This window comes from Gorilla gorilla, chromosome 9 (assembly GCF_029281585.2).
Source record: "Gorilla gorilla gorilla isolate KB3781 chromosome 9, NHGRI_mGorGor1-v2.1_pri, whole genome shotgun sequence".
Classification (NCBI taxonomy): domain Eukaryota; kingdom Metazoa; phylum Chordata; class Mammalia; order Primates; family Hominidae; genus Gorilla; species Gorilla gorilla.
The window spans coordinates 119,589,479-119,603,068 of record NC_073233.2 but is presented as its reverse complement, the minus strand read 5'-3'; the positions used below and the strand labels follow the sequence as shown (position 1 = coordinate 119,603,068).

Below are 13,590 nucleotides of genomic sequence, written 5' to 3'. Positions count from 1 at the left end.
CTAAAACATTTGAGAATCTAGTGAATGGCAGGCAGAAATTTTACAGAAAAACGGAGTGTAGAGGATGAAATCCTAACCCTGTGTATAAGATGAAAAATGTATCAAACATGTGAACAGGCACATGCACAGATAAGACTCTCAGCTAAGGGGGCATTACCTTGGCAACCGTTTGCTCAGCAATGGTGCTAGGCCGACGCTGGCGGCCATCAAGTCTCTGCTCCACTGGGAAACTGCTCCGATGTGATTTCAGGCGCTCCACCAACAAGAAATAAATGGCAGCAAAGTGGTTATAGCTCTTGTTCTGCAAAGACTGAAATAAAAAACAAGTGGTAAAGGCAAAGAACTGTAAAGACCAATGCAATGATCTACACATGCCTAAAAAAAAAGAGGAAAGAAGTTGTGTGCTCTTAAAAATAGGGTGAAAAACAAAGTGTCTCAAGATGAAAGCTGCTCCAAAAATGTGACTGGAAGGCAGAAAACTTCAAGTCTCTAGTATTAATTATATAAAGGATGATCCCTTTAAATGGGTTTACCAGCCCTTTAACATTAACAAGATCCATTTATTTTTCTCCAGTCAGAGAAAATGCCATCATTGTCTCATGTAGACATTCCCCAATGCTGCCATATGGCCCCATCTCATAGCTGTAACGGTGGTGTAAGGTCAGTTAGCAACCTGAGCCCGAGGCTCTAATTCCATGGCTTCAACACAAATCTGAACCACTGAAAACTCTGAAGTGAATGGTTAAAGTATGTGGAGAACTTTCTGTTGATTATTTTGGGCTGGAGAATGGCATCTGGATGCTAAATTGAGAGACACTATGTCTCCGTTCTTAGGTAATTTTTTCCTCTTGTTTTTGCAGTCCCACCCTCTTAAAACCTTGAAAATAAAGTTGCTTCCCAAATGTTCACATCTCTAGCCTGCCAGCTTTCCCAGATATTGAGGGAACAGAGAAACAACTGCTCCTTTGGCTTCTAATTCCACCTGACAGTCGGCATGGGTGCCGTGCAGGGCACCAGGATGCAGAGCACTCAGTAAAAATCACAGGTCAGTGGAATCGCACACCCAGCTACTGCTCAGGATGCACTTCATGGACAAGTACAGAAAAACATCACTGGGTGCAAAGTGAGCAAAGCAGGAGAATCGGTTTGGTTTCACTTATGGCTATGTGGCGGGGGAAAGGCAGCACAGCCTGGAGCCTTGGTCTTTCACAGCAAACAAGGCGGCATTTGATATTCTTTCTTGTTATGTTTCTTCCTGAAGAGCACTGTTTGCTTTTTTACTATCGTAAAGGTATTAGGAATACGTATATCCTATAAGTATGCTAACTATTCGAGGACAGAAATAAAAGCCAAGAGGAATTTTCCAGGTTCATGACCCTTCACAGTTCTATGACCCCTAATACTTCCAAATCAGGAGCCCACCTGTTTTTGCCTTCTTAGTTTCTCCAGTTCACAATCTAAATCCCCCGGCTTTCTTAAACCTGATACCTACCCTTCTTGTTTCCTGCTTGGTCCTTTGCCTATCTGCACATTTACGTTCCATACAAACTAGTTAAATACCTATGTAAAACTTCATGCTTCATCTTGGAAGAAACTTTCTACCTTGCATTTGTTAAGCTTCCATCTTTGCCTTTTCTGAGTCTTTTATAAATGCCTCCTCTTGAATGTTTTGGCAGATGGGGGCAAAGAAAGGAATTTAAGATGCTGAATAAAAGCAAATATAAATAGAGTCTGATGTCATCTATAGGGAACACTGAACAGTATGCCTAGGCGCTGGAGATACATGTGCTAAAAGACCAGGATGACAGGTGTGAGCATGAAATTTCAAGTAGCTAAGTGCAGTAGAACCCCGAAATACCTTTAGTTAAATCTCTGATCACTTTACCTCAATGGTTTTCTGCTGATCTATTCCAAGGCTGTGCATCAGTCGCAGAACCTGCTCATTAAACTCCCCGATGGATGGCTCATTTTCTTGCTCTTGTGGATAGAGAACAGGTCTCTGGACAGGAACTTCTATGAGCATCCATTTATGCTCCTTGATTTGGGCTATGGTTAGCCGTTTGGATGGGTCTAGGACCAACATCCTTCGGATAAGGTGCTCGCAATCTATAGAAAACACAATGTTACAAAAGTCACAAGAATCACCTTGCACTTCAGGGTTATTTGCTTGACTCATGTGACTTTGTACAAGGGTGTTAATCTTTGTATCCTCTACTGGAAAGCGGAAGGTCAAATGAATAAATGAATACATGCAGGCTACTTATATTTCTCAAGTTCACATGGTGAACAAATACCTAAGAAAAACAAGAGGGTGTAGGTCTATCAGATTCTGGGCTAAATGAAACTTTCTACTGAATTTCACAACTGAAAATATCTAGAAACAGACTTTGATTTCCACTAAAGGAAAGAAATAAACCTCATTCCTAGAACAAGCAAATAATAAATCGATCCTCAGTCATATCTAATGCTGATATACTAAGGCTATGTAAGCGAGGCAAAGAGCTCTCCAACGGGCTGCTGCTCTCCTCCACATCACTGTAGCTGAGAAAAGTGTACATAAAATATTACTTACTTCTGACTACACCAAGAAAACCGCACTGCTGCAACTTTGAGCACTAGCATATTCTCTGAGCTGACGTGATGCTCTTCACTCACACATAAGGTAACCTCCTGTCACTATATGGCAGGCACTGTGCTAAGTGCTTTACACAGATTATGCCTATTTATTATATTATTATTGGAGACAGTGTCTCAGTCTATTGCCCAGGATGGAGTGCAGTAATGCAATCACAGCTCTCTGTAAGCAATCCTTCTGCCTCAGCTTCCTGAGTAGCTAGGACTACAGGTGCATGCCACCACACCCGGCTAATTGAAAAAAAATTTTTTTGTAGAGACAGGGTCTTGCAATATTGTCCAGGCTGGTCTCCAACTCCTGGCCTTAAGAGATCCTCCCGCCTCAGCCTCCCAGACCACTGGACTTACAGGTATAAACCACTGCACCTGACTGACAGATTAATTTAATTAAACCTTACAACGCCCGTGCGGTAGGTGCTATTGTTATTTCCATTTTATAGATGGGGAAATTGAAGCAGATAGAGAGGAGATAAAACTTGTGAAAGTCATATGGCCAGTAACCAGTGGACTCAGGATTAAAACCAGGCAGTCTGGTAGTCTGCCTTCACAGTCCATGCTCTTAACTATGAGTTATTATTTCTACTCTTAGTAGAAAGAACAGAGTTAAGAATGATAACTAAAATGAAACTAAGGGGTAAACTTAACTGCTGTCTAGGTAACAGCTCAATACACGACAGGCAGGGATTATGGCATATCATCTGAATTTAGCAGAGTTTTGCCAGTTTGGCTTTTTATTTAATTAAAAAAATTTTAATTTTATAAAGTTCATTTCATATTGGAGTAAAACGGTTGTGAATCTGTACCTGCAAAGGGCTTCGTTAAATCTAAAATAAACCTGGGACATTTATAGACCCAGAATGAATGAGAAGACATGCTGCTCTTAATCTGGGAAATGCTGTGTGTTTAGTTACAAGTAGAAGGCTGGAACCTGTCTCGCCTACATAAAGGAGGTTGCTTCTTTCTATAGCTTTTAACCTACAGCTCAGTCACTTTATTTGGCACCCAAACTCTTAGAAAAAAAGAAGCTTTTACCTAGGCATTTCACTTGGAGCACTAACACTGTAAAACACCATTAATAAGATGAAAAGTTGATTACCTTCTGACATGAAATACGGAATCCGGAATCTTCCTTCCAGAACCCTCTGCCTCAAAATTGGAAGAGTCGGTCCATCAAAGGGCAGAGCTCCACAGACAAGGACATAAAGAACAACTCCCATACTCTAGGGAAGAAAACAATGCAGAGACTTTTCTACCAAGAACGTCAAACACTCTTTGTTTTCCTGAACATCCCCAGGGCTTTTGAAATCATATGGACTGAAAAATTCCTGTCTGGATTTATTATTTTCTCAGAATTTGAAAAAAATCCAAAACCCTGACTACTACAATAAGTATCTTATAATAAATACCAAAGAATTTGAATCTGATCATTTTGATTACTACTTAACTTTAAATTACTGCTGATATTAGGATGACAACACCTATCCTTAGAAATTCTTTCCTAGGGATCCATTTCAAGATGCTCTGAGTAATTATAGTCCAGTGGATGGGGAAAATATGAAATACTGCTTATGTGTTAAGTACCAGGAGCTTCTAAGATGGGCCAGAACACCAAATATTATCAGTATAGATGCATTTAACAACACAGCAAAGCAAAGCAGTACCCAGATGTCCAGCTGTGGTCCTTCATACTGCTGCCCTTCAAAGACTTCTGGGGCTGCATAAGGGGGGCTGCCACACCATGTTGCCAGCAGTTCACCACTTTTAAAGAAATTTCCAAAACCGAAATCTATTAGGATGGAAATAAATGTTACTTTCATCTATGCTCTCAAACTATACTGCATTTCTCTGTAATAAATTTTATAATATGCTATATTAACAATATCACTACTATTTACTGTGAGGACTGGGATGGCATCTTATCTTGTGATGTTTCCCTGGCATTAGCACAATGACTAGCAAATAGTACTCAATGAATGTTGCTGAATGAATGTGTAAATGAATCAAGTTTTCTTCCCAAAGAGAGTAAGTGAGACTGGAAAAATACTTTATATCATGTGAAAGAAAATCAGCCTTAAAGTGGACAACCCAACTAGTATTTGATAATCTTAGAATTTCAATTACCTGATGACTGCTAAAGAGCTCTTTATCTTAAATGGTCTATAAGGAAAGAAACAAATGAGTAAAGCTCTAAGACATTCACCTAAACACAACTGAGTGACTGGCTGCCATTACCCCAGATATATAACCCTTGAAGGCAACTGAGTGCAGTGTTTCCTAAGTAACAACCCTCTAAGTGTTGGTCCACATATCCTGTTTTAGGCAGATAACCATCTGAATAGCTCATTAACATATGATGGCCACATAGCCCAGCCACAAGCCACCTATCACCATCACTTATTTACTAATTTATGGATCGAAGTGGCATTATAGTTCAAAACAGTTAATGGCCTTCTCCTTATGATCTTAGCCATACTGACTCTACAGTTTTGATACAGAGAATGCACTCTGGAAACACTACTTAGATGCCTTCAACATGCATTAAAAAATTTAGTAAGTATTGTTATAAATGCAAGTTCATACCCTTTTGCTAAGCCTTTAGTCTCATATTCTTACCGAAGAAACAAATACCTATTATCTTGATAAGTTATACTCATGCTGTCTTATGTTGCTACATACTCCTGACTGAAGAGCCTGTCTCAGTGACAGGAACTGGCTCTCCACCCAGCTGGAGCGCAGCATTGCATGCACAGTGAGCTTTAAGAGATGGCTGAAGAAAGACTGGATCAAGTCTCTATTGCCAGACAGATTGACTGGCTTTGTGACTTCGGATCAGTCTTTGTGAGCCTTAGTTTCCCCATCTGTAAAGTGAAAATGATAAATACACTTAGCAGGTTGCTGTAAAGGCCCAATGTGTTAAAATAAGCTCACTCCATTCATACCTTGAGACCATGCATACATGTGCACCTTAGGCAAAGCATTCTTTTAGCTTGCTAACATAAAAACTAGAGGCAAGCAGTAGTAACAGTAATAACAGTAACAATCCCCATTATCACAGCTTCATGGAAGAGTACAACCTATGAAGTTATGTGAACTACAGCTAATTACCAGTTTTATCACTTTCAAGCTTCAAGTCCTCTAGGAAAGTTATTTTTTCCATATCTATAAATGTAGTGATAATCCACCTACCCAGATAGGATGCTGTGAGGATTAAATGAGAATAAGAATGTAAAATGCCAGAGCATACTAGACGTGAAAGGTCAGCTCTCCTCCTCCTGTGAAACCATTACCACCAACTGTTGCCTTTCAGAGAAAAAGGTCCCAAAAAAGTAGATAGGAGGGGTAGAAAAAGTTTAGAGGGAGCTTCAAGGTTTAGGAGAGAAAAGAGGGTACATCTGGGGAAAGAGCTTCAGATACAGTCTAAACCTGGTGAACAACACTGTGGTCTGCCTTTGGTATCCAGGAGTGTGAGGCAAAGGGGGTGCCAGGGAGAAGTTCTCTCTTTACAATGTAACCTCAGCTCAGCTCCACAGTCCACTTTCCAAAATGACTGTCAGAAAGGCCTTATCTTCACAGTACCACCTCTATGACTAACCACTCCTAGAACATCATATCTCATATGGACACATACAGATATATATATTTCTAATTTTCTAGAAAAACTATACTCTCAAATGAGTCAAGGACTAGATGTTCCCATGAGTCAAAAACTAGATGTTCTCATGAGTCAAGGACTAGATGTTAAATGAGTCAAGGACTATGTTCAAATGTTAATTTCACTCACAGGATAAAGCAGCACAAGAAGCTCTCGGATGTGTGTTCAGAGATCCTGAAATACATACAATAATTGCTGCACTTTAAACCATAATCACAGGATGAGTTTTAGTGCCTGTAAATTGAGGATACTCTCCAAATAGCATTGGTAAGGTTGTTTTTCTTTCTTTCTTTCTTTTCTTTTTTGAGACAGGGTCTTGCTCTGTTGCCCAGGCTAGAGTGCAATGGCACGATCTCAGCTCACTGCAGTCCTCGCACCTCAACCTCCTGAGTAGCACAGGTGTGCTCCACCACACCAGGCTAAGTTTTGTATTTTTTGTAGAGACAGGGATTTGCCATGTTTCCCAGGCTGGTCTCCAACTCCTGGGCTGACGCAGTCCACCCACTGTGGCCTCCCAAAGTGCTGGGATTACAGGTGTGAGCTACCACCTGGCCCATTGGTAAGTTTTAATGTCTCCAGGAGCCCTTGTAGAGCCACTTCATTCTGAACTTCCCCACAGCTGGTGAAATAAACTCAAAGGAGTGAATGGGACAGAGGCCTGTCAAGAAGGTGGCCTGGCCTCTTTATTGCCTTAGGCTCTCATAGTACACTTCACAGGCAAGAGAACAAGAGCTGGGAACGCTTCTCTGGACCCGTGGTAGCCCAGTTTCAACCTCTGCCTTACAAATCTAGCACAAAGAAAGCTTCCTGTTTGCTTACAAGAGTGGTATTTGCAGTTATTTCTATTTTCTGTAGGTAATATGAATATAGAAACTTGGGTGTATAGGAATATTAAAAGAAACACTGAAAGACAGGCTCACTAAGCTGTTACAATATTACATGTGCTGAGGTCTTCCATAACCTTGTCAAAGCACTTCAAATGTTATATTTATATATTCTTTTGAGACTGGTCTTGCTCTGTTGCCCAGGCTGGAGGGCAGTGGTGTGAATCACAGCTCACTGTAGACTTCATCTCCCAGGCTCAAGTGATCTTTTTGCCTCAGCCTTCCAAGTAGCTGGGACCACAGACTCACGCCACCATGCCTGGCTAATTTTTTTTTCCTTTTTTCTTTTTTTTTTTTTTTGGTAGAGACAAGGTCTCACTTTGTTGTGTAGGCTGGTCTTAAACTCCTCGGCTCAAGTGACCCTCCTGCCTCAGCCCCCAAAGTGCTGGGACTACAGGTGTGAGCCACTGCCCTCTGCCAAACACTGTATTTGTAATCATCTGAAGAATGGGTTAAGGAAGACTTTGGTGTTAGGCAGATTGGGGATCAAATCCTGGGTTTTCTATTAGCTATGCAACCTTGGACAAATTACTCAACTTCTTGGAGCCTTGGTTTCCTCATTTGAAAAATAGGGACAATACTTACATTTCATGAAGTAGTTGAATTAATAGAAATAGATATTATATTGCGATTGAAACATAGTAGGTAGTCAATAAACAGAAGCTATCATTGCTATTATTATTTATTATTTTACTTATCTGTCTATCCCATCAGACTAAGTTCCTCGGGAGCAGGGAATGGGGGACAACAGTCTGTACTCCCAGCTCTCAGCATATCATCTGCAGACAACAGCTGCTCCATAAAGATTTGCTAGATGAATATGTTGTTCCCACCTCTTAAAAGTGCTTTACTATGTGACAGGAGCTGATTTAAACTCTCTGAAGATAATTTCTTCTTAGTTCTATGAAGTATCCTTATTTTAGGAGAAAGTGAGGGTATAAAGTTAAGTATTTTGCCAGAGTATATACAGCTAGCTACTAAGTTGCAGCAGTGGAATAGAAACCAAGTTTAACTGCTTCGAGCCTTCATTGTTAACCACCACCTTTATGTCTCTCACTGGCATGTCAAAAATAGTTATTTTTGAAGAAGTTAATAATTGTCAGGGTTAAAAAGTGGCAGCAAAAGACACTTAAAAATAAGAGCCTTTTAATCTCTTCACAGGAATCTGGATAACTTGCTTCACCCAGTCTGCAGCTTTCTGCCTAAATGCATATAGTGAAGTGGGAGGTGAGTAGGGGGGGAATGAAATGTGAAAATGCAGGATTTATTTCTTACTGCCATTTATTCAAATGAAATGGACTATACTCATGCTTCATCATACTAACCACATTCATTCATTCCTTCATTAAACATCAGCATTCCATACACATGTCAACCACTGTACAAACACAGAAGTCTTGCAACAACACAAAATAATAAGACTCCACATCATCATCTGACTTTTGGAAAACATTATGAAAACAATCACTTGGGCATTTGTCTCTCTCTCTACCAGACTCAGATCCAGCCTAGCCCTGCTAGAAAGCAAACATCTTTCTAGTTTAATGTCTTCTCTAATTGTGATATGCAGGTTAATACCTAAAACTATGGCTATGTTCCTCAGACATTCTGCTTGCTATTATAAACAAAACATTTATGCCATGCCACGTGGCTTCATTTTGACTTTTTTAAACTTTTAATTTTGAAATACTTTTAGATTTACAGAAGAGTTGCAACAGTAAATTCAAAATTCCCCATACCCTTCACCCAGCTTCCTCTAATGTTAACATTTTACATACCTACAGTATAATTATCAAAACTAAGCTTCAATTATCAAAACACTGATTCACTACTATTAATTAAACTACAGACTTAACATTTCATGAGTTTTGTCACGTGTTCCTTTTCAGTTCAGGGATTCCACATTGCATTTAGCCTCATGATTCCTTAGTCTTCTCCAATTTGTATTCATATTCTCTCACCTGGGTTCTATATGGCCTGAAATATTTATAGAAGAGGATTAGGAGTAGAGTCTTTAATTACAGATCAGTTATCGACTCTCATGAAAATCAACTAGGCCTCAAAAGCTGAGTCCTCTGTCTCTTACTTAATTAACCAGCTGCAGCAGACCAAGGATATATCTGAACACAGCCCTAGAGCTGCTATTGTTGTTTTCTGCTCTGTATTTTGAAAGTTGACTGACTGACCTATATGGTCCTAACAAAAACCATTATCACTGTCATCACTAAATTATATAAATTATCAGTGCCCAAACATCATTAGCAAAGGCACAATGTTTTAGGAATAAGAGGGTCTTGCATAGAGTAAATAAGCTAACTCTGATGATTGTTGTCTAATGGGAACCAAATACAAAATGGAGAATTCTGTTTGTTGGAATGAAATAATGAAATAAATCAAATACTAACATGCATATAAATCACCTGGGGAAATTGCTAAAGTGCGGATTCTGACTCAGTACGTTTAGGGATGGGCCTCAGATTCTGCATTTGTAACAAGCTCTGAAGTGATGCTCATGCTGCTGGTCTCCAGACCACTTTTTGACTAGCCAGAAAACAGAATGAAACAGAGGCGGTGAAAAATATACATAAGATTTAAACAGTTTGTCAATGTTTACTGTTGCAAAAGATTACACTTGCTAAATACTTTTAGGTTTTTTATTTAAATAGGAGACTAAATAAGAAAATCGTTAGGTTAAACTAAGTCCTTTTTTTAAAAAAAGGAAAAAAGCGCACAAAACATTGAAAACCAATCTTCAAGCTAAGGAAAAGTAAATGATTTCTAGGAATCAACACCACTGAGGCAATTTTTAATCTCCAGCAGTGTGTTATAATGTCTAATTTATAATTTAAAAAATCCTCCTACAGAGCAGCAGATGGCTTTAGGGTTAAATTTATCCTTGTTTCTAAAATTACCAGCAGAATTCAGCTACCCAGCCTCGATGAAGAGTTACACATCCTTTGTAATTATAATAGGAGTGAAGAAGACAATTATGAGGAAATGAAAGCTGACAAATGAGAGGTGGAGAGTGATAGAGATGAAGCTGACCCATTGCACAAACTGAATGTGGATCAGCCAACACTGACGTCAATGCATACTTTGTTGCCCACCAGCACGAAAAGGTCAGTTGCACAGTTCATTTCCAAACATCAGTCACTCTCCCATCTGACAGGAGGGAAGGGAACAATCATCACAGTTGAGATGAAATGTGATCCTGCTGACCAATGTAAGACATCTATTTGTCCAGTCAGAGAGTTCAATGAGCTAAGAAGCAAATAAATAATCTTCCTTAGCTTAAATGAAGGGGAAGAGAAATGAAGAGGGAAAAAAAATCAAATCAAACCAAACCCTTTGAGCCATCTTCCATATTCCCAGCTTACTGTGGAATGCTAAGTAGGACTTAAGGATACAAAGTTTCATTGTGCTTTTTGATGTAAAGCTCTTTTTACTTTTTACATAATGCTAGTGGCAGGAGGATAACAAATGGAAGACTTACAATAAATATTTTCCCAATAAAAATAAAATACTTAAAAATTTTTGAAAAATATTTTTCCTATCTTTGCCTCTCCTACCCTTTTTCAGTTCTAGGGGACAAATCTGAAATCATATATACAGAAACCTTGACTCAAGGTCATCTAGTAAGTAGGAAGGTTGCTAGAAGCAATGATGGGCCACTGCCTCAAATCAGAAATGAAGCATTCCTCTTGGGCTAAAGACAAGTGACTCGTGATGTACAGGTCAGATTAATCAGGCTAATTATACAATACTAATTACATTTAAGGTCTTTCTCAGCAAAAAATTAAGTTGCATCAACCAGAGACAATTGAGAATATGTGAAAAACTTTCCTTGGTCCTAACAGGTTTGTATTAATAAGGCTTCAAAGCCTTGGTTAATTAAAAAAACATGCTGAGAGGGTTATATGGCTATTAAAATTTTAAGGCTTTGTTTTCACAGAGAATCAATTATACATTGAATACAAATAATAGCTACCTTGTATTGAGTGTTTACATGGTGCCAGGAGCTTTATCTAACAATTTATTTAACAAACAGTTAACTAGCACTGTGTGCTGGGCACTGTTCTAAGAACCCTACAAATATCAACTCAAGTAATAATCACTATGAGATATGAACTTTTATCACTCTCCCTTTACAGATAAGGAAACTGAGAAGAGAGAAGTCAGGAAACGTGGTCAAGGTCACAAAGCTAGTAAGTGGCAGAGATAGGATTCAAACTCAGGTATCCTGACTATACAGCCCATACTCTGACCTATTACCCTACATCGCCTCCCTGTCTCCAATATTATCACCAATCCCTATAATCTGTTCCTGAAAAACAGATTTGTATTTAATAGATATGGAAACCCAGGCCTAGAAAGTGTAAATAATCGGCCCAAGGTTATAGCTACTAAGTGGCACAGACAGAATTTGCACCAGCACTGCTACTCAACTCAGTACTCTACATGAAGCCCTGTTTGACGTGTGATTAATTCATAGTTTTTTATCCTTATTTAAGTATTTATTATAAACATTTTAGATTGGGAAAGTTGGAGAATAAAACTAAATATTCCTCATCTATTTATTCTCAACTTAATGCCTGAACAGCCAGGGCCAAAACAGGTGGAAATAGTACTGCAATTACTAAAACTACTGAAAGCCAGTATTTGCATTCAGCCTCCTACTGTGAATGTCCTCACACTCACTTTTTACAAAGGTCGCAGGTCTCATGGTTGAGGCAATGAGTACACACTGGTGTGGGTGAATCCATGGCTCATTAGTGTCTCAAGTTTTTTTTTTTTTTTTTTTTTTTTTTTTTGAGACGGAGTCTCCTCTGTCACCAGGCTGGAGGGCAGTGGCACAATCTCAGCTCACTGCAACCTCTGACTCCCTGGTTCAAGCGATTCTCCTGCCTCAGCCTCCTGAGTAGCTGGGATTACAGGCATGCACCACCATGCCCAGCTAATTTTTGTATTTTTAGTAGAGACGGGGTTTCACCATGTTGGCCAGGATGGTCTCGAAATCCTGCCCTCATGATCTGCCCGCCTTGGCCCCCCAAAGTGCTGGGATTACAGGCGTGAGCCACTGCGCCCGGCCTGTCTCAAGTTTTTACCCACGGGGAAAACATAACCTGGAAACTGATCTCAAAGCCACGTTTCTGTTATTTATTAAAATGAACCATGTTTGATACTTCTATTCCATTTTGTTTTATAAACACAAAAATATTTTAATTTTGTGCTTCTCTTCAATTTCAATATACAAGATGGCTAAAGCAGTTCATTTATTCAGCTTATCTTGCAATTAAAGAGATTTTCATAAGCCAAAAAAAAAAAAAAACCCAGAAAAAAGTATAATTTGAGGGAATAACTTTGTAAGGGTTCTTGTAATTTCTTCCCACGGAGCCCTATTTTTCCCATGTGTTAGATTCCATTAAGATTTAAGAGTTCTCAGAGATAAGAAGATGATCCTTAAAGAAAATCAGGGCCATCAAGAAGTTATAAAATTTACAGATAAAAATAAATATCCTGGAGAAATCCTTTAAAGACATTGGAATCCATCTAAACACTTTATGGCATGTGAATGATCTGGCCCATGCCCGCCTCTCCTGGCTTTTTTCCTATCATTCTCACTGGCTAATACCTGCAGTTTCCTTACCACTCCAATTCGCTCTGGCCTCTCAGCCTTTGCATGTGTGGATCCATCTGCTTGAGGCAGATACCCCGGCCTCGATCTCTATCTCTCTCTCTCCCTCTCTCCTTTTTGTGTGTTTTTTTTTTTTTTTTTTTTTTTGAGACTGAGTCTCGCTCTGTTGCCTAGGCTGGAGTGCAGTGGCAGGATCTCAGCTCACTGCAACCTCCACCTCCTGGGTTCAAGCAATTCTCCTGCCTCAGCCTCCCGAGTAGCTGGGACTACAGGCGCATGCTGCCATTCCTGGTTAATTTTTTGTATTTTAGTAGAGACGAGGTTTCACCATGTTGCCCAGGCTGGTCTCGAACTCCTGAGCTCAGGCAATCTGCCCGTCTTGGCCTCCCAAAGTGCTAGGATTACAGGCATAAGCCACCGAGCCTGGCCTCTCCCTCTTTCTTTCTCTGTCTCCCCGATCCCCAATCCTGCCACAAATACCTTCTTGTTAATCAAGTGTTAGCTAATAATTTCCCTGATTCTTCCAGACAGAGTTAGTCTTTCTCCTAGCCTCATGTCCCTGAAAACAATGATCTTTTTGTGTTATATTAACTTAAAGGTCTGGTTCTTATTTGATTAACTCCTTGAGGTAAGAGCAGAGTTAAGCTTTTTGTCACTGCTGCTGTTTTTGTCTTGAAATGTATGAATATCCAGGACTTAGTCCAAGAGCAGAGTAGAAGCTTAATAAACATTTACTAAAATTTTTGAGGATAGTGGAGATGATAGAGAATTAAGTGTGGGCAAGA

The 13,590-nt window shown here is 39.5% G+C and overlaps 1 protein-coding gene across 1 annotated transcript in view; it reads right to left on the bottom strand.

Moving 5' to 3' along the window:
• The window catches only part of SIK2 (salt inducible kinase 2), a 128,825-nt gene that overhangs the window by 25,527 nt on the left and 89,708 nt on the right, over nucleotides 1-13,590 (bottom strand). Inside the window, exons 5-8 of the mRNA XM_004052108.5 lie at nucleotides 4,296-4,420; nucleotides 3,731-3,854; nucleotides 1,886-2,106; nucleotides 158-310 (exon numbers count right to left, since the gene is read on the bottom strand). Coding sequence (XP_004052156.1) covers nucleotides 158-310; nucleotides 1,886-2,106; nucleotides 3,731-3,854; nucleotides 4,296-4,420 — 623 coding nt within the window. The remainder of the gene's footprint in view (nucleotides 1-157; nucleotides 311-1,885; nucleotides 2,107-3,730; nucleotides 3,855-4,295; nucleotides 4,421-13,590) is intronic.